Source organism: Catharus ustulatus, chromosome 25 (genome assembly GCF_009819885.2).
Source record: "Catharus ustulatus isolate bCatUst1 chromosome 25, bCatUst1.pri.v2, whole genome shotgun sequence".
Lineage (NCBI taxonomy): Eukaryota > Metazoa > Chordata > Aves > Passeriformes > Turdidae > Catharus > Catharus ustulatus.
Window position 1 is genome coordinate 4,057,515 of NC_046245.1, and position 13,318 is coordinate 4,070,832.

A 13,318-nucleotide genomic window follows, 5' to 3' on the forward strand; every position below is an offset into this window, starting at 1 on the left:
ACTGCAGCTCCAAAAGGGACAAAACCCCCAGTCCCCCTGGCCACTGGGCCAGCACACACTGCAGGCCTGTGCCAAGGTACCCAAACCCTCCAGAGAGAAATCAGGGTGAGGAATCCTCCTGGCACCCCGCTTGGAGAAGGGATGTTCTTTGCATCCCATTCCTTCTAGAAACATATTTTTCTAATTTTCATCATGAGCTTGGTTGTATTCAAGTGTTTTGGGACAAGACAGCCAATGCTTCAGTCCGTGAAGTGACAGGCTCTGAAGCATCCAGCGCATTCAGCAATTGTGTGTGATTCATAAAGCCATATCGCATTCTTTCACCCTTGGCCTGCTGCTAACTTGTAAGAAATCTGGACCAAAAACTGCAACAAAATGGCTGCTATTCTCCAAGGGCTGTTCAGAGCCGCGTTACTCATCCCTTACTTGGGCAAAAATGACATTGAGTGCTCCTGGAGATGACAGCCTTAATTGAGTTCAATAGGAGTTTAGGCTGAGTAAGGCATGAGCAAACAAGTGTGCATTAGCCCATGAATAAAAACCCTGATCCAGAAATGTTTAGGAACACATGTAAAACTGAGCAGGGGGGTGCTAAGGGGGTCACTGCTGCTCTGGCCTTGCCATTTGGGCAGGGGTCTGGCTACAGCATCCAGCACAACTGGTAGTGATGCTGGGATGAGCTTGTTCAGGACTGCAAAGATTCCAGGCTGGCTCAGTGGTTTGTTTCCCATTCTGCCTCTTAATTTTTATTTATTTTCCTCCTTCAGAAGTCCATAGTCCTTGTTTCTACTATTTTTTTGTCCACTGGTGGGAACAGCAACTTCCTTTCTCAAATTATAATATAAAAGAGCTGCAAGCTGCAACGCCATAAATAATATTTTCTTATGGCCAGAACATCCAAGTCTAGGCAAGACACCAAGAACAGCTACAACATTGTAAAACTCCAACACTTCTCCAGAATGGATTCACTAATTAAAAAATGACTCGTTTTAAAAAGCAGTTGAAAAATATTGGCTTTCCCATTGCTGCCTGTCGCTTGCTGCATCGAGAAGGAGCCCATCCTGCAAAGCCACAGCTGAGCTAACCAGCAATGAGTCTGCCTTTCCCTCTAAAATATGTTACCAAAATAAATACAAGGGGAGAAGGAGGGAAAAGAAGAACACCTCGTCACAATCACTTCTTTAATTAATTAAATTATCATGGCTTCAAAGCTGGAGCAAGATCCCCCAGGGCTGGGGCCATGGCAGCTTGCTGGGAACCAAGCAGCTCCAGCCCTTCCATTGCTGGACAAGGAGTTTCCCAGTGCTGCTGTCCCCTTTCCATCCCCCGCTGGATGTACCAGCCCTTCTCTCCTCAGCTGCCTTCCCAGTGGGGCATTTTCCTGCTGGAACCCATGGAAATATCTGTATCCCCCCCAAGAGAGCAGGGCTGGGTGGATGGAGCCCCCCAAACCCCAGGGGTCTGTGGAAGAGGGAGAAGCCAGCAGATGGAGGAAGCCACATCCACCTTCCTGCTCAGCTCTGGACCAGCATCTTTGCATTCATCAGCTTGGGATGGGGATGAACCACAGAGAGAGCCGCCAGCACTGCAGTGACACTGGTCCTGGCTGGGAAGTGCTGTTCAACAGTGAGGTGGGGCCTTATTTTTTTCCTCCCCCTTCCTTATAAGCATCTCTGCAAAAATAAAACACATTTCCCAGGAGGTTCCCTTGAGGAGCTGACGACAGTCCCCTCTGGCCACTGGCCATGCTTGTGCCCCTGCCACGAGCACTTTGTGGGGTTAAATCCATGCCTGCAGCACCAGCCCAATGACAGCGCCCCTCAAACGAAGCTTCAGAAACCTCAAACTCTCACACTGCAGGGAAAAACGTCATCCCTGGGGATTGAGGAAACCCTTTCTCCAAGGAATACACACACTTTGGACTCAAACACCATTGATAAGGCTCTTTCTTCTTTTTTTTTTTTTATCTTTTCTTGCAGCGAGCATTCCTTTCACACCCACGCACACCCCGGCACCCTCAGCCATTGGTCTGCCGGCGCATCCGTCACACTTTCCGCCGGCCAAAGTAGATACACATTTCAACTGCTTCCATCCCTCATCTCCTCTGGTGTTAACAGCCAGCGCAAACAAAGGGCCCGAACATCCATTGCCCTATTAAATTGTTTTCATTCGTTTCTTCTGCCGCAGTTGGTTTGCGTTAGAGGGTTTGTCAGAGGGAGTTGGGGTGGGAGGCTGAGGCAGTGGCTGCTCTGAGATTGGGTGACACTGCATGGGACACCCGTGGCAGGGATTTTGCTTTGCCATGGGTGGCAGGCCAGGAAATCTGATGGGTTTGCAAGCAGCAATGGGCAAATGGAAAATGGAAACATAGGGAGAATCAACCCAGGGAGCAACTGGGATAAGAGCAGACAGAATCTGGGGAGCCCAAACCTCTGTCTCACCCTGCTGCTTCTTTTCTCCTTGCATTGGAGGAAATGGGGACAAGTATTAGCTCAGCCCTTAGCTGAGCTCGTCCCAATTTCAAACAGATGTTGGGTTTGTGGCTGGATTTGGGCAGAAAGCTCTTGCTTTCCCCACATTTGCTGGCCATACCTCACCAGGGACTGGCCCCGAACTGCCGTGGCTGGTTCTCCCTTTAGCTCACAAGATGTTCCCTGAGCTCTCTGCGTGGGTAATGGATGATGTCCCACGTGGGCTGGCTTGTCCCCAAGCTGTCCTGCCCCACCACCAGCATCTGCCCATGAATCATGGAGCCCAGATTCATGCAGCTGGGGAAAATCTCCCCTGCCATCTGCAAAGCCACTGGGGAAGATGATCAGCAGTGGTCCAGCAGCAGCTCGTGGTCCCCATGTCACTGTCATTTGTCCTCAGCTCCACACAGGCTCAGGCCACAGTGGTGTTGCGACACTGCCCAGAGAGGATGAGCATCCCTCTTGCACAATCACATCCATCTCATCCATCGGCTCCTCGGCCTTTGTGCTGCATCTGCCTCTCAGCTGCATTAATTTGAGGGGCTCATATCACCCCTAGAATGGGGCAACAACCCCTTTGTGTCCTGGGAAGGGAATCCCACATGGTTCTGGAGTCAGGTGAGAGAAACAGCACTAGAGAGCTGAGGATGGTGTTTCAGGGCTTCTTGGCATGTCCCCATTTTTCTCACCACTGAATTAATCAGGTTTGGGACTGTTGGTGCAGCCAAATCCTCACCCTGTAACTGGTGAAACCAGGGACATGAGCTGTCCTGTTCCCAGTGAGCTGCCTCTCTTCAGCATCTCCCCTTCCCAGTGACTCCCTGCAGCTCCCCACCAGTCTGACAGGGGATGGCACCTTCTGTGCAGCACCTCTCGTGAACAGAGCACTAGTGAGGCGGCTGTGGGGACACCTGGGGCATGTCAGGTCTGGAGTGGCAGAGCCAAGGGGCAGCGAGAGCTGATGGCACGGGGAGATCAGCAGGGCCCGTTTGGGTGCTGAGCGTGACTCAGCACCGCACCACACCTCATGAGTCACTCCACTGCTTCCTGGTGCACCCTGAGTTTTCTCTTCCAGGTCTCTCCTGGCAGCACTGACACAGCTGGGCCACCTGCCAGCAATGCAAGCTCTGGCTCACATGCCTGCCAGCCCTCCTCTGCTGGCACTGTCACCCCTCGGCACGTGCCTGTGTGCTGCCGGTGCCAGGCTGCTTCTTAGGGACCCAAATCCCCAAAATTTTCTGGGCAGTGAGGTGAGACCCAGTGGATGCAAACACACCATGGGCACCAGCCATCCACTCACACCAGGGCCAAGTGGAGCAAAAGAGGGGCTTTGTGCCTGGTGGACAATAAGGTGGGATGGGGATCTTTAGCTGGGAGCTTAGCAGAGCCCACCTGCATGTGGGCAGGGATGAGGAAACACAAAGTGAGGAGACCACCTACGCCCTTCTCACTGGGAGACTGAGCATAAAGATACAAACCATAACAAACAAACAAACAAAAAAAAATCCCCCCAAAAACAAACAAAACCACCAAAAAAAAAAAGACAACAAAAAAGCGGGGGCAGAGGATGAGTTTCCAGGATTGGAGTCCAAAGTGATGTGTCAGGGATTGCCGTCAGCCTCATCTGCTGTATATGAACACACCTCCAGCCTGTCTCTGCCATCACCCCAGCCCAGTGATTTGCCCTGAATTTGCCTGGAGAGGATGGCTGCATCTGGGTGAGCATCCCACAGCACTCAGCGGGCACCAGGTGCCTTGAACCACCCCAGGAACACCCGTGGCTGCGAGAAGGTGGAGATGCAGGGGGCAGAAGAGGACAGGGATGCAGGAGCATCCGCCGGGCACTGGTGGTCCCGGCAGCCCCGGTGGCCCCGGCAGTCCCGGTGCCGGTGCTATTCGCAGGCCAGTTTCCCATCGAAGCTGGAGAGGGCGATGGCGAAGGCTTGCACGGCACACAGGGGGTAGTTGTAGTCCATGGTGAAGGCGTCATCTGCCACACGCCCAAACTGCATCACGATGTAGTCGGCTGCGGGAGAGAGGGTGAGGCAGCGGGCTGTCACCTGTGCACCCAGCCTGCCTTTACCAGCCTGCCCACGCACCCCCACCCAAACTCAGCCTGTGACTCCTGCGCTGTCCTGCAGCACAGATCACCAAAATGCATCATTTTCCCCTTGACACCTCCCTCCAGCACGCCCCTCCCTGGGTGCCACAGCCCCCCAAAGGACAGGGACCCCACTCACCCCACCCCCCAGGACTGTGGGATCGCTGCTACTGGAGGGCGGGTGACAGGAAATCTGTAAAAATAACCAGGGGCCCTCAAGAGGCTTTTTCTGTCCCGTAACCCAACACCCCGGAGGCCAAGAGCTTCTGACTGCGCCGGACAGGTGACGAGCAGCCGCATCCAGACAGAGCTGCTGCCACCCCTGAGGGACTGTCCCCAAGGCACAGTGCACCCCAGGATGGCCTGCCTGCAGTGTGGGGGTGTGCTGGGGCAATGCTCTGGGCTGAGTGGGTGGCTCTAGTGTGATGGGGGCTCAGCACCCCACAGGATCTGTCCTTGCCCTAAATCTTCCTGGCAACAGGAGCCCCACATGCTGCCCCTGCCAGTGCCAGGGCACGAGGGCAGCTCCTGCAGGGTGCCTGGCCGGCTTCATCCCAGCTCCAGCAAAGGCAGGCAAGACCCCAGAGCATGAAAAAACCAACCAGTGGGTGCTGGGGCCAGCTCAAGAGGCAGTGCTCCCCTACCCCATCCCCTGTCCCAGCTTACGGTCACTGCTGTGCACGATCTGGAAATTTTTGACGGAGGCGTGGGTGACCCGGCCGTGGAAATTGAGGACATAGGATTGGGTCTCGTCGTTCCACACTGGGGCTTTGTTGTGCAGCTCGATCACGTTGTCCATGTTCCTGTTCTGCCATCGCATCAGGAGGCCGTCGTTATCCTGGGGAGGGTCAAGAGGGAGTGGAGCAGAGTTGGGGTGACCCCCTCCAGAGCCCTGCCACCTCCTGTGGCTTGCCTGGGGGGATGCTCAGCTGGAAATGGGATCTATCATGGATTAAAAAACAGGCACCATGCCTCCCACCTCCCAGGGACACCTTGAACCTCAGGGACACCTGAAAGCCTCTCCATGCCCCAAGATGAGTAGAATCCAAGGTGGTGCCGAGCAAACTCAGCTCCCAAGGAGTTTCTCCCAGTCTGGCCCCTGACTTACATTCCGTGGCCGGATGGGCACCCTCTCACAGTCAGCATTCATCCCAGGGATGATGACAGTCATCTTCCGGGGGCCTTTGAACCCTAAAACATTGGTTTCCTGCAAGACAAACCCCGTCTTTAAACCAGCAACCACTGAGGGTTACAGCCTCTCACGGGGGCTGAACGAGGGCTCAGGGTGGCTCCCACCCATCCCACATCTCTGCAAGCCCCAGTGGAGAGGTGCAGGGTGGGAGCCCTTCCCTCCCTGCCCAGAAGGGCCAGGAAGGGGGTCCCTGTGTGGCTGCTCTTACGTAGACCACGGCTGAGAGCTCCTGCCGCACGTTGGACCAGTCAGCGTTGGCCCTGTCGGGGTTCGCGCCGTTGTCGAACACAGTGAACCTCGTACCCATCAGGTTGGATCTGCAGCCAAGGGTGGGACGTGGCTGTGGCTGATGTCACTGAGTCCCCTCCACCCCCTCCATCACCCCTCTCCAGGCACAGCCTTGGCTTTGGTCTGGCTGCAAACTCCTGGTGCTGCACCCCACCAACGCTGACCTTCCCACCCTTCAGTGATTTTCTTGGGTTCGAGGAATCCCTAAATCGGGGGGTGATAGGGTGCTGCCACCACAGGGACCCCCAGCATTGCTGTGGGGCTGCTGGCTTTGCAGGCTGGGACTTGCCAGGTGCCTTTTCTAGCCATGACCTGTCTGCTGGGAGGAACCGGCCAAGCTTGTTTTCCCCTCTCAGCCCCCCACCACTCCTCAGGTCAGACACGGCACTGGGAAATGCTGAATTTAGGCTCCTGTCTACCCCAGCCATAGCCTGGGACAGCCTGTAAGCCTGGAATGGGAAGAGGGTGCTGCAGAAACGGGGTGCCACCAACCTGGGGTGCCACCAACCTGGGGTGCCACCTCTGCTCCTACCTCAGCTTCCCGATGAAGTTCTCTCCACCCCGTGACAGGTCGGTGGGGTCAATGGAGATGAGGTAGTTGGAGGTTTTGCTCTTCTTACGCTTCCTCCCAGCGAGGAGGAACACCTGGTAGAGCAGTGGGACCATGTGGGAATGGGACATTGCCACTGCCATCGACACTGCTGTCCCCCAACAAGTCACTGCCATGACTTTGAGCAAGTCATGAAGATGATCCCCAAGATACACATTACAGGGTAGGAGGGGCTGAGACCAGCCCAGCTTCAGCACAGCTCTCTAGTCACTGTTAGCTCATCATCCCAGGTACCACCCACAGGGGCATTTCCCGGGAGGAATTGTAGGAGAGGGGAACAGTCTCATTCAGGATGCACCAGCATCCCCTCAAACCCTGAGGGTGCTCCCTGGGATGAGCAGAGCCCCCACCCCAAATCACCTTCTTGTCATTGTCCAGGTGAAGGTAATAGGTGGGGTAAAGCCCTCGGTCCATGCCCTTCTTGTCCCGTGTCACCCGGCACTTGACGGTCACTCCCTGTGGCGCCGGCTGCAGCACAAACTCCTCCAGGTTGTCCACCTCGATGACAGGGGAGGGGGGCCTCTCCTCCTTCTGCTGCTGGGTGAGAGGGGATGGTGATCCCAGAGCCCCCCTCCATCCCCAGCCAATTGCTCCTTGCTATCCATCCCCACTGGGCTCTGCAGCTGGTGGCTCTGGGGACACTGGTGGGTCTCACTGGGGATGCTGCAAACCTCCTGAGCTGCCCTGAGGGAAAGAGCTGCTCTTCCCCCTCCCTGAGGGGATCCTCATTGCCCTGAGGGGTCTTTTGTACCTTCTTTGATTTCTTTGCTTTCCCCTTCTTGTTGGAGTTTTTCTGCAGGGTCTCCGAGGTCTCCTCCTCACTCTCAGCCCCTTTGGGAGGAACTGTGGAAAGGAACAGGTCAATGCACAGAAGGGAGAAGATCCTGATTCCACTGAGCCCAAAAATCAAGCTCAGCACAGACCTGTGCCAGCATCAGTGATTGTAACCCCTTCTCCATGGCCAAGCTCATTGCACCCCCAGGAGCCCCACCAGAACCCACCACCCTCCAGTGCTGGGCTCTCACCTTTCTTTTTGGATTTTTTCTCTTTTGGGGGGTCCCCACCAGTCTGAAAGAGGGATGCTGGGTTTTTCTTCTTCTCTGACCTAATGGGTTTGGTGCTGGAGTCGGAATCATCCTCCTCATCACTGCTGGTGTCAGCTGTGAGGGACATGGGGGACAGGGTGACACAACACTGCTGCTGCTGACTCAGGGTGATGCCATCAGACAGCAGGACTGGCTGCCACCCCCTCCTGCTCATCCCATACCTTTCTTCTTGTTTTTCTTCTCCTTCTTCACCTGGAACACGGACATTGGCTCCTTCTTGGTGCTTTTGGCAGATTTGGCTTTGCTCTCAGGGTCACTCTTGTCTTCTGCTGGGACAGAGGAGATGGTGACCAGCCAGCCAGGGGGATGGGAATGGGCAGTGATGGGGACAAGGAGGTGACAGGGTCAGAGCAGCAGGAAGGGCTGAGCTGGGGGCAGATCGCATGGGGAGGGGGCGATGGCTCTGGACAGGGTGCAAGGCACTCCCTGATCCCAGCAGGGACAGATGCCAGAGCCGGGCTCAAGCCATCCCAGTCCCCTGGGCACTCACCCTTCGGCTTCAGCTTCTTCTCCCCCCCGCCCGAGAGGGGCTCTTTGGGAAGCTTCTTCTTGAGCTTTTTTGGCGGGTTTTTATTCTCCACCTCTTCTTCCTCTTCCTCATCATCCTCATCCTCAGCCGGCTCTGCCCAGAGGTGACCACGGCATCAGCCGCCACAACGTCCCTTGGCAGCGGGGGTCCAACCTCGTGGTGAGTGAGGAGGGGCCGTGTCGGGGTGGCAGTGCCGGGTGACAGTGCCGGGATGGCAGTGCCGGGTGGCAGTCCCGGGGGTGGCAGTGCCAGGGGTGGCAGTCCCGGGGGTGGCAGTCCCGGGGGTGGCAGTCCCGGAGTGGCAGTGCCGCGGTGGCAGTGCCGCGGTGGCAGTGCCGGGGGTGGCAGTGCCGGGGGTGGCAGTGCCGGGGTGGCAGTGACGGGTGACAGTGCCGGGGTGGCAGTGCCGGGGGTGGCAGTCCCGGGCTGGCAGTGCCGGGGTGGCAGTGCAGGGGTGGCAGTGACGGGTGGCAGTGCGGTGTGGCAGTGCCGGGGTGGCAGTGCCCAGGGTGGCAGTGCTGGGGGTGGCAGTGCCGGGTGGCAGCGCCGGGATGGCAGTGCCAGGGGGGCAGTGCCGGGGTGACAGTGCGGTGTGGTAGTGCCGGGGTGGCAGTGCCGGGGATGGCAGTGCCGGGGTGGCAGTGCCGGGGGTGGCAGTGCCGGGGGTGGCAGTGCCGGGTTGGCAGTGCCCATGGTGGCAGTGCCGGGGTGGCAGTGCCCAGGGTGGCAGTGCTGGGGGTGGCCGTGCCGGGGGTGGCAGTGCCGGGTGGCAGTTCCGGGGGTGGCAGTGCCGGGGGTGGCAGTGCCGGGGTGGCAGTGCCGGGGGTGGCAGTGCCGGGTGGCCGCTCCGGTGTCCCCCCGGGCTGGTGGCCGCGCTGCCCTGCGGGGTGCGGGCCACCAGCGCAGCCACAGCGCTCTCTCGCGGCCCAGCCTCGCCCTGCGGAGCCGCTGTCACTCCAGAGAAGTGGCCGCGAACCCAAGCGCCACCTTCCCAGGGAGCGTGTCACCCCCCTTTCCCCCTCTCCCCCTCGATATTAACTCCCCGACCAAGGCAGTGAGCTGCCACATCCCCGTTTCTCCCCGATCCGTAGCTGGGTTTTAACCAAAAGCTGTGCCGGGGATGTGCAGAGCCCCAGCAGGCGCTGGGAGCACCGACGGCGCTATCGGGACGTGGCGCGGGGGGACACGAGGGGACACGAGGGGACACGAGTGCCTGCACAGGGGTGGGTGTTGTCCTCTCACCTTGTGGCTTCTTGGAGCCCTTGGCCGCCTGGGAGCGGGGAGCCAGGCTTTCCTTCTTCTTCCGAGGCTCCTTGGTGAGTTTGGAGGAGGGGTCCTTGTCGCTCTCCTCCTCCCCCTTCTCCTCCTTTTTCTTCCTCACTTTCTTCACCCCTGCGCAGTTCAAGAGATGCCCACGATGGAGAGCGCCTCAGGAGCAGGATGGGGCACCCATTCCCCCCATTTCCCCCATTCCCATTTCCCCGGGAGCTGTGGGGGTCTGTGCTCACCCTGTGCCGGGGCTGGAGGCTCCTCTGCAGCCCCTGCCTCACTCGGCTTCTTCACCCGCGGCCGCCGCGGTTTGGCCTCGGGCTCCAGCCCTGGCTCCTGCCTCTTCTTCTTCAGCTTCTGCCCTCAGGGATGGAGCTGCAGAGTGATGCCAGCCTTAAACACCCTTTCCCTTTTCCAGGCACCCCCTGCTCATGCAGCACTGGGTCCCTGTCAGAAATCCAGCCGAGCTTTTCCCTGGCCCAACCCAGGAGCAGGGGACACAGTGACACCTCCAGTGAGTGACTTACCATGGGGCAGCCCCCGAGGAAGGCAGAGGGAGGAAAACAGGAAGGTCTGTTAGCAGACAGACAGACAGACAGACAGAACATCTGCCCTGGGACAGCCCTGGAGGTGAGGGGTGTGATGATGGTGCTGCTGTGACACCGTGTCAGCACAGAGGGACAAATCACACCGTGGCCATAGGGACCCTGGGCACTGATGGCCACTTTGGGTACCTGAGCTGGGACAGGGGACATGGGGACAGGCAGACAGCCTGGCCTCTCACCTCCATCTCCTCTCACCCCCACAAAAGGCTCCTGTGGATGGCAAGGAGGTCAGCAGGAGCAGGGAAACAGGAGGATTAGGCACAGCACACCTAATCCCGGTTAGCTGGGGCTATAAATAACCCCGATTTACCAAATACAGAGTATGTGGGTCAGCACTTGGCTCTAGACAGGAGGTATTTGGGGAGTGGGTGTCACCTCAGGGCTCTCAGAAAGTGATCTCAGCAAATCCAGATGCACCAAGGCTTCCAATGCCCAGCACAGCATCCTCCCCCTTGCAGGGGTTTTGCTTCTCCCGCATGCTCCAGGGCAGTGTGGGAAGGTGTTTTGTGAAAGGTGGGATCCTGATGGATCCCAGTGGGATCCCAGGGCTGTGAATTTGGGGAGGGGGAGCTGGGGGCTCCATGGTGAAGCTGGGAACTGGCTGCTTTCTTCCGTGTCATGAGCTCACACGGAAAAGCTCCTTTGCACCCCCTAATCCCTTAAGCAGCTGCGGGGTGGGCAACCACTCCCTTACCTAACAAAGCCCTTCAAGGAGGAGCTGCTGATTAAAAATGAAATTGGGTGGTGGATGAAACTGCTGCTGAGACCCTTCCAAGGCTGGGGGACACCTGGGGCTGTTCCAGAATGCAGGGAGGGGGCTCTGCTTTCGGGGTCATGGCCTGGGGAAAGTGAGTCACAGTTTACAGCTTAACTGAGGGGCTTAATTAAATTGTTATTTAAGAACCTGGAACCCTCCTCATGGGGTGCTTCAAAGGGATGGAAGGGGGATTCAGAAGGATGCACAAAGAAGGGAGGGTTGTGGAATTTTCTCTACCCACCTGTTCTGGAGGAGGTTCCCAAAAATCCCATGCCCTCACAGGCTGCAGCACCCCAACAGAACAGCCCAAGCAGCCCCAAATCAGCCCTGGTGTGGACTCTGGGGTCTGAGAGTCTCTGATGTCCCCAGCCCTCGGGGACAGCCCACAGCAGGGGATGGTGGCACATGGGATGGAGGGGAAGGATTTTTTCTCACCTGTTTGGGCTTGTGCTGGGGGCTCCCTGGCTCTTCACTGGGGCTGTGGGGCACAGAAACCAAAAGGGTGAGGGATTTCAGCCCCCATTTTGGTAAAGGGGGGGAAGGTCAGTTTTTCATTTGTTTCCAGTAGCATTTCCCCCTGTCTCAACTGAGTCGAGCTTGTCTGACATCATCCTTCCCAGCAGGGAGCACAGGACAGGCTCTGCCTTGGCCGAGGGGGACAGCAAGGAGCTTAATTTGGGGATCCCCCTCTAACAAACGCCTTTCCTCTCTGGAAATCAATGAGCACATCCCACCAACCACCACAGGAAAAACACCGTGATAAAACTGCTCACTAAAGAGCATTGAGATTGAAAACAGGAGAAAAAGGCGCTGGAGGAGAGGGGAGTCCAGTGGGGGTGTAAATTGAAAACAGGAGAAAAATGCACTGGAGGAGAGGGGAGTCCAGTGGGGGTGTCCAGCACATCACCCACCCCCAGATCCCCCCTGCCCACCAGCACTGACCTGTCGGCAGCCCAGACCTCGCGCAGGATCTCGGTCTGCAGCGGCATCGCTCTGTCCGTCTGTCTGTCCGTCCTGCCCTGCCCTGCTGCCCCTACCAGCCCAGGGCCATGAGCTCAGACCCAGCCACAAGAGCCGGAGTGGCCTCACAGCATCGGCTCAGCCGCCTCCGCAAGTCTGTGTGGTGGGAGGAGGAGAAGGGAAAGGAGGAAGAGCAGGCGGAGGAGGTGATTAACTTTATTTCTCCTGAAACTCGGTTAATAGGATTGCAGTCAGCCAGGCTTGCCGGGAGAGCAGCTGGCAGCGGGGTGATCACAGGGAAAGGGGAATGCAGGGGGTCAGCCAGACCCCAGTGGCTTTTTGGGGTCCCTGGCACTGCACAGCCACTCTCTGTGCATCTCTCTGTCCGTGTTTAGGGTTATCCTCCCTGGGTGTCTTTGTTTTTCACCCAGAAATGTCCTCTTGGATTTGGGCTGTTCCGTGTGAGCTGTGCACAGACAGCCCGTGCAGGGGAAGGCAGCATCCCTGGCTCTGGGTGATGCTGAGGGTCCCTGTACTGACCTCTGCTCTGCTCTGACCCCTGTCCCACGTCCCGAGGTCTCCTTGGATGTGTTTCATAATCTCCAGCTCATGTCTCACCTCCTTATTACACCACTTAACATTTGTTGGGTTGCAAAACCAGACAGGCCAAGTGTCCCCAGTGTCCCCACTGCAGCCTTGGCCTTGCCCAGCCCTCCAAGTCCCCCCAGAACCCCCAGCCCGTGCTTGGTGCCACTAGATGGCATTTGAGCACTGCACACTGAGTCCCACCAGCACTGGGAACTTCTTAATCCTCCCTGCAAAACCCTCCTGGCTTCCCTTTCATCTCTAAACCCCATCTCATCACCCATACAAGTCCAAATTCTCTTCCAAGGGAGAGAAAAGCACCCAGCCAAAATAAACCAAAAATCTGCTTTAAAAACGGGGAGCAAGCCCAGAAACTGCAAAGCAAGTTAGATTTTTTTGTTGGATTTTTTCCTGCAGAGATTGTTTCCTACGGAAAATGTGGCTTGGGCTGCCCCCAAAGGACTTTTTTGCCCTGCAAGAAAAAATAAAAAGCCCGTGTTTTGCAGAGGCCCTGGGTCTCCCAGCAGCCTCCAGGGAGGTGCATCCCATGGTGGTTGAACACCCAAGACCTGGATGAGCAGCTGGAGCAGCCACATGGATGCTGTGCCACTACTGCAGGTGGCAGAAATGATGCTTCAGGTACCACCTGATTGGGCAAGAGAAGAGGAATTTTAACCAGATCTGGCTTAGTCTCCCAAGATTGTGGAGGGGGGATACAAAAGAGGGGTGGGCAGTCCTAATACCCCACTGGCTCAGATTTCTGTTCTCACCCTCAGTCAAGGGGCACAAATGACTCCTCCACCCACCCAGCTGACCTTCAGGAAAACCCCTTCCAAAAGAATACA

At 57.2% G+C, this 13,318-nt stretch overlaps 1 protein-coding gene across 1 annotated transcript; it reads right to left on the bottom strand.

The window, feature by feature from the left end:
* Nucleotides 1–4,061: 4,061 nt before the first annotated feature.
* Nucleotides 4,062–11,937, bottom strand: TULP1 (TUB like protein 1). Its single transcript, XM_033080239.1, has 14 exons — nucleotides 11,871–11,937; nucleotides 11,364–11,406; nucleotides 9,806–9,923; nucleotides 9,540–9,689; nucleotides 8,259–8,390; nucleotides 7,930–8,034; nucleotides 7,688–7,822; nucleotides 7,414–7,505; nucleotides 7,023–7,196; nucleotides 6,585–6,697; nucleotides 5,973–6,081; nucleotides 5,681–5,779; nucleotides 5,239–5,410; nucleotides 4,062–4,497 (listed from the first exon to the last, which is right to left on the bottom strand). Exons 1-14 carry the CDS (start codon nucleotides 11,915–11,917, stop codon nucleotides 4,364–4,366), a joined length of 1,623 nt encoding a protein of 540 aa, XP_032936130.1. The 5' UTR covers nucleotides 11,918–11,937; the 3' UTR covers nucleotides 4,062–4,363.
* Nucleotides 11,938–13,318: the final 1,381 nt, after the last annotated feature.

Coding starts and splice junctions, on each gene's coding strand:
- TULP1 (XM_033080239.1), bottom strand. CDS start 11,917: ATGCCGCTGCAGACCGAGATCCTGCGCGAGGTCTGGGCTGCCGACAG. Junction 7,823..7,929: donor GAAGAAAAACAAGAAGAAAG/GTATGGGATGAG, acceptor TGTCCCTCACAG/CTGACACCAGCAGTGATGAG. Junction 6,082..6,584: donor AACTTCATCGGGAAGCTGAG/GTAGGAGCAGAG, acceptor CCTTGGCTGCAG/ATCCAACCTGATGGGTACGA.